At 36.8% G+C, this 7500-nt stretch overlaps 1 protein-coding gene across 2 annotated transcripts in view; it reads right to left on the bottom strand.

Moving 5' to 3' along the window:
* LOC125032681 (nucleolar protein 11-like) overlaps positions 1-7500 on the bottom strand; it is an 18810-nt gene that overhangs the window by 10394 nt on the left and 916 nt on the right. For both annotated transcript variants that reach the window (XM_047623935.1, XM_047623936.1), the window contains exons 2-5: positions 5100-5270; positions 4691-4894; positions 3523-3658; positions 2630-2797 (exon numbers count right to left, since the gene is read on the bottom strand). In XM_047623935.1, coding sequence (XP_047479891.1) covers positions 2630-2797; positions 3523-3658; positions 4691-4894; positions 5100-5270 — 679 coding nt within the window. The remainder of the gene's footprint in view (positions 1-2629; positions 2798-3522; positions 3659-4690; positions 4895-5099; positions 5271-7500) is intronic.

Raw genomic sequence — 7500 nt, 5'->3', positions numbered from 1 at the left:
GTGCTAGGACCATTTCCTTATCTTGCAAGAATTTGCAATGATTCTTGCAAACACATATACTCCTTACTACCTCAATCACAAACCCCACACGCACGCACGCACCCACGCACACACACCTGTTTGGAAGCAAACACACAAACATACAAATGCATACACAGACATATTGAGGAACAGCCACACACACTAAAGAACAAATATATGATTGGTTGGTTTTCTTGTGAAAGGAGCTCACATAATACAATCACTCAATATGGCAGATAGGCAGACTTCACGATTTCTTAACATAACCATTCACACTTAAGGATAAGATAATTAAGTATATTCTGGTTGCACCATTACTTCTTTGGTACTTACTGGTGCCGAGACTGAGATAAGGCCACTGTCATAATAACAGGGTGGAAGATAATATAAGCAATTTTTCCAATTTGTAATAAAGGCATTTGAATCTTGGTTTGTTCATTATCTAATATGCGCCCAAATATCTGAATTTCTCTCTCCTGTACCTTAAGCAAGATCATAACAATTCACATATTCTATCTTCTATTCAATATGGTCTCGGACTCCTTCATAAAATTTCCAAAAAACACAATAAAAAGTAAATAGACTAAAAAGAAATAATAAATTGTTTCCCCTTTCAAAATCTATATACATTCTTCTTATACTCTTTTGCTTTTGGCCGATGGGATGTACCTGAAAATGCTGGCAATATCATAAATATCTGATAGTTTGTAAAAGTCAGGAAACTGCTGCAACACTTTCTGAATACTTGCTCACAAAAGAACACAAAAAATACACATATTTAGTTTTACAATCAAACCCCTTTTTCGTTTAGGACTCTTTCTCCTTCAATCAATGCTAACTCTATTATATATACAATGCTTAATCCAGTCTATTCCACCTTTCATGTTTCTTTTTTTGGACAATAAACTAAATACCCATTTATCACACTGGCATTTTCAGTTATATGAGTTGCCTGATATAATTAATGTTTTTCTTTAAAAACTGAGGAATGGCATAATCTGAAGTTGGTCCAATATCCAAGATGATATTGGGGACATGTTCTGAGAACATGCAAACAAGGATAATGAAATAGCATGGCCAGTTCCTTTCCGCCCTGACTTTGACCCAGCAAGGTCGGCATGCCAAGACTCAGAATTGAGTCAACTGAAAGGGGTTGACTGGGCACAAACCGAAGACCTCATGACTACAGTGCTCTATCACAGAGTAAAGGTCAAGGTAATGTCAAGCACTCCTAGCAAAACAACACACTTCTTGGAGACAAAATAGATGAAACAAAATTGGAATGGACAGTGCATATCAGTGCATATATACAAAATAAGCAAAAGAACAAATTAGTCTGGTAGGTACCTACCCATTAGTCCCAGGTAATATCAGTGTCCACTGTATTTTTGTTCTGTGAATTTTGTTTACACATATATGGTCAAAATGGGTTTGTTACTGAGGAGCCAATTATTTGGCATACCTGATATCCTCATTCCTTGAATTTTACCTTTTTCCCCCCCTAATGCTATTAATATCATTACTGTTACTGTTACTGACTATATTATTATAATGTTATTAGAAATACTAACTGAAAAAAAAAAAAATCCAAAAATGAAAATGGTAAACAAGTAAGACAGAAAGGACTAGCAAGTGAATCTTGGTAAACTCTTTATGTGAAAGCAAAATTTGTAAAGTCACGGACATGGCAAGTATTTTCTTTCCATCCCAACATCAGTGGGTTAAAGAATCTATAATAAATATATATATAACCCAACCAAATGGGGTTATCAGACCAAGCTTAATATCCGGAGTTTATCAGACAGGTTTATCAGACAAACCTTCAATTTGCTGTTTGAGATTTTCTGTTCCCCTTATCTTGGTGTTCAAAAAAATTTGACTGATCCCATTTTCCTAGACACTATTCAATGTTTGGGTATGTAAGGGGAATATGAAAGGTATATATTGCACTTAGGGAGGCAAGGCAAACTTTCTGCCGAGGATGCTGGCAGCAAACACCATTCAGTACATGTTACTGAGGAGATTAAGAACCAGTCTTGGTTGAATTACATATTCAGTTTACAGATATCCTTAGGAACAGGTCTTGTAAGTAACCTTGAAATTTACTATATATGGCACTTTAGATATAAAATCACTTAACCTATTCAAAATGGGTAAAATTTCTAAAAAGTTTAATAAGGACAGGTGCAATGACCAGGCTCATGAGGTGTCATCCCTGCTATTGGAACCTAGGAACATGGCATGATTAGATATGACTTGATGTTAGTAAATTTTTAGCCATGAAATACCAGGATATCATCTAGTAATAGGGGGTTAACTATTTTGTTCATATCTGTACACCATCAAATTGGCCTCCTCAGCCCAGAAGCACTGGGTATCTATTTAGGAAATCTAGAGAAAATGAGTTATAAATATCACAGCAAGTGTGGTAGGCTTAACCTCTTTTTTACTTCAGGTCAGTCCAGCACAGAGGATCAATTGCCATGCGATCCCAAAATCCAGAACAATTCAAGGATGGTCTACCTAAAGTTTAATCACCTGCTTTTTAGACCCTGTGTGATAAACCTTAAAAATATCGAACATATAACATTTTTATATATAAACTTACCTTCATCTCCTTTCCCCATGCCGATGATAGCTATATGGCTAGGAGACAGTTCCAGAATTTTTGTACTTTTTGATGGTATAACTGAAGTTTCTGTCGCATGTTTTTTCCCTGGCAGCTTCTCCAAAGAATCATTCCGAAGGTCAAAACTGTACATATCTCCACTGGACCCTGTTGGTGGAAGGAGGTCTTTAAAATATGTTTTATTATCAATGAAAACTTTAAAGTGCACTAAAAATAAATATTCACTCAGGAATGTAAAAAAAAAATCCTCAAAAATAATATGCAATATATCAACACAATAATGCAAGTGGTACTATGAAAGATAAAATCTGGGTGACGTGGCTGTTTTGTCATGAAAAAATCTGGTCAAGGGGTGAGTGACAAGGATGTTTAGTCATGAGTGTACACAGAACTTGAAGGGAGATTAACGCAAAGGAGCTTCATAGTGAGCTGATTTTGGCATAAAATTATGCACCCTGTCAGTAATAAATCCAATAACCTGCCTTTTTTTCCAAGTAGTTAAGCAGAAGAAAAATAATGGTACTTGACAAGATTGAACTAGAAAACTGGAAAAAGAAATTGAAAGTACTGAAATAAATTTCATTCCAGAACTACTAATATGGAATACATCACAAGCTGATAATTGTTAAGTATCTATGTAATGGTGCATGGTGTTCAAAGGTACTTAATGAGACTATGCTAAGATAAATACTGCATCATATAGAACCATCTCCATTTCAGAATTTCTATCAGACCAAAAACAAATCATTACTGTTTCTGCCTTGATACTCTATCCTTTATTTAACAACAACTAGTAATAACATCAACAACTAATAAATAATATCAACTAATAATAATCAAAAAGCAAAAAACAGGAAAAACTCCAGACATACATAAAGTAATTAGTATCGATGAGGAGAGGGCACACAGGCCAGTGAGTGTGCAATCTGCCACAGCCAAGTCATATCCTCTGGGTGACCTTCCTCCGCTCTGGTTCAGCTGCAGCTCGTACAGTTTTGTGCAAGATGCCTGCAGTTTGGGGAAGAAGACACAGGTACTCATTTTTACAAGCAAGGACAGTCACATGGTTTGACATATATATGCTAATATATTTTTAAGTATATCCTTCACCCTTTACTTGGAAAGACTGTCAAATCATTTGTCATCTGGCCAACTGAAGATAATAACAAAAGAAAAAATACAATCAATAAAAACAGATATTGAAAATATTATCAATAAAAAGAAAAATTCTAATAATGACAATAAGCATGAAATTCAAAATGATATAACAAATGAAAATGATGAAAATAACAAGAATAACAACTACTACAACAATAAAAACCATCATCATATTTAATCAATAAAAAAAGGACTAATAATCATCATCATCATCATCATTATCATAATAATAATAACAATAACAACAAAAACAACTATAACACTGACAATAATAACAACAACAACAATACTAATACTACCCATGATAACAATAACAGTGATAGACTATTAACTCAATGTCACTGGGAAAATGCTGTGCTCATATAATTTTTTTTGTGAAATATCCTTGCCACATATGGTTCTGCAAGTGCTTAGCCACAAAGGAGTCAATTAGTAGATCTTATGACCTTATGACACTTTCCTTTTATTGGTGGGTAAAACTTATTTTTACCAATGCTATGAATATTGATAGTGTTATTTCTATTATAGACCTTATAATTACTATAATGTTACTGACATAATTAACAGCAATAAAAAGATAATGTATAATATTTTTGAAAATCAAGGAGGGTAAACAAGCAAGACAAGCAGTACTCATAATTGGCTCATTGGTGACTTAATACAAGTGTAGCCATCTATGTATAAAAACAATTAATAAAATAATCTCACAATGGGCATGGCATGCATGTACAAGACATGCCCGTCAGCTTTGAGTTAATAATAACAACAATATTAATAACATCCTTATCAGTAATAACAACAATATTAATAACATCCTTATCAGTAATAACAATTACAATAATAATAATACCACCTTGCTCTCAAATTCCCACTTCCACTAACCTCTTTCCTTTTGGCAGCAATTAGGGCTGTGCTGGTGCTCTCAATGATCTGCACATAGGTGATAATCTCACCCTCCTGCAAGAACCCTGGCTTGGTCTCACGTCTCGTGCTGAGAGCTGACTGGAGCTCTTCAATTTCGCCATTGGTGAAGACAGTGTATACCTTATCTCCACTTACGAGGAGTTGGTGGATTGGGGATTCAAACTGGAGTGAAAAGTGTGTGATTGGTGCTCGTATCAGATTAAAAAAAAATAACATTATCATAATCATTATCATCATTATCATATCCTTCATCCCTGCAAACAACTGTTCATGACTTAATCCCATTACATATCTGATAATAATAAACATGAACACTTTAAAAAACATTTCCCAACCCACATAACAAGGTAACAAAAATCAAACTTACATTATAACGCTTGACATTATCAATGTCATCCTCTTCACGACTCCACTGGGAAATGGAATTTCCATTGATAACTACTGCAAGGTTGTTTGTTGCAGGAACAGTTACAGCAGCAGATGTGAAAGGATGCCAGCTCTTAGTGGACCAGCTCCTCACCTGTCTGCGGTCCAGAACCTGAAATAGGTTAGGTCTAGTATTAGAAATGTTCACGATCATTATCAATGATAATTACAAAAATATTATTTCACCAGTGCCTACCAATACATGAACTATTTGATGCAGTCAGTGTAGTACACTTGCTTGCAATGTAAACAACAAGAGTGAATTAGAAAAAAATGGTCTCTCTTTACTGTTTTCTTACATATAACACCTTTGGGAACCATTTGCATAAATATTGCCATAGAAGAACTATGTCTTGGTTTGGGTATATGTTCAAAATACCCTTGGGACAGATTACAACAATAATGGTATCAATAGAGTCCTCTCACTCTCTACTGCCCAAATATATAGAAATTATGTGTGCAAATTCCCACAATTTTGACCTAATAGCAGAGGAGTGCATGAATGGTGCTAGGGAAATATGAATAATATACAGAGAATTTGTTGATATACAAACAAATGCAGGAAGCTGTACCCCTTGCAACACCCCAATGGGAGCCTGCTCAGCCCCAACCCCTGCCCTAATAAAAAAAAATCCATCACATGCGGACAGCAGGAAAGAGCGACAGACACAATCGGCATCTAGTGCTTCCGCATAGGTTGTACACCCTCTTGCCATGAATACATGGAAGATTCTTTGTCTTCCTTTGTGGGGGCTGGGGGGCATAGTCAGTGCATTTGACTAAAATTGATAATTTCACTATATTATTGATATTTTACCACCTAAAAGTCCCTAGTACCATTCATGCTCTCCCCTGAAATGCCAGTTTTTCTTTCTTTCTTTTTATTTTTATTTTTTTCTGTCATACATCTATGGGTAGCAGAGGGTGAGAGGAATCCAATGATAATATCATAGTAAGAAATGGTCATGCAAAGGATTCTACACAATTATCTTGGTCTGTATTATTCTATCATTTCATATAGGTTTGACTACCCAACTCCACCACTACCTCCAACTAAATCACATTATATAATACATATCCCGTATATCAGTGTACATTTCATACATATATCTTTATCATACAATAACCAGCTATGAATTGTGGAACTGAATGACACCCCCAGTTAATCTTTATGTTATGGATACATTAAACTAGGGCAAACCAGGGATAATAATCCTGTAGAGAATAAAAAGTTGTAGTTGTTGCACAAGAAATAAGCTATAGGCATGAAATGCAATGCCACAAATAAAAGAGAAAGATAGCAGAAAGCACAGAGCCCAAGTACACTTGGTACTTCTGAGTTTCATCTCTTTCCTACTGTGCATTAATGTTGTGAAGACAATGTTTCCCAGAAATCGATAAAACACATCAATCTAAAACATTTCTTCTTTATTTATCATTTCAGCAAATTAATAATAATTAATAATAACTAGTGGTCAGTTTTTTACTATGTTTTCTGACAGTCAGGCGGGTGTTGGTCGCAGTCATGCTACTTAGAATTTCTTTTGCTTTTAGTTTGGCACTATCTTGCTGTGAATACATGATGAAGTTTGTTGTCCTTGGTGGGGGTAAGGAGCAGCAACCCCCTAAATAGGGAGTTAACCCCTTCCTAATGGGTCATGCTGTGAGGCGTTAAAACAATCCGCTTGATCTGTGGCGTACGGTACACTAAAGCGCAACGAGCTGGTGATTCGGCTTGATGTACCACACTCCCGTGCTCAAAGTCGGCATGTTGCCATTGATCTCCAAAGCGTAGAGTTTTTCTTTTCTTCACCCATCATCAAGGGGTTAAAGGGTGCAAGAGAATTAGTTAATGTTACTGAGAGCGAAGCACAGTGGCCTCATGCTTACAGAGAAATGACAAAAACATCCATTGCATGCCACAACAACATCTAGTAAAGTGGTACAGTGTCGGTCTCTCATCTGAGGAGTTGGCAGTTCGCGCTCCGCCCGGGCACAAAAGGTTGTAATTGTCACCTGCTGTGGTTAGGCACCACTGTGGGTAAGGACTAAGGATAAGGATAAGTCTGATATGCGAAGCTGAGCTTCGCCCGGGCTATGCCAATGAGGGGAGCCCGGCCTGTGTCGACTAATGTCGACTCGCTAACGTGTGTCAGCTGGTGCTGACTCTGCTTTTGTCCTTACCCGCCGTGGTGCCCAGCCACAGCAGTAACCTCCAGGCGACAATTGCAACTTCTCGCGCCTGGGCGGGGCCCGAACCGCCGACCCCTCGGATGAGAGGCCGGCACGTTACCACTGTACTAGCCCGGAGGTTGTAAGGACTAAGCTCAGCCGAGTCAGCA

This window comes from Penaeus chinensis, chromosome 15 (assembly GCF_019202785.1).
Source record: "Penaeus chinensis breed Huanghai No. 1 chromosome 15, ASM1920278v2, whole genome shotgun sequence".
Classification (NCBI taxonomy): Eukaryota; Metazoa; Arthropoda; class Malacostraca; order Decapoda; family Penaeidae; genus Penaeus; species Penaeus chinensis.
This window is presented reverse-complemented; position numbering and strand designations above follow the sequence as displayed.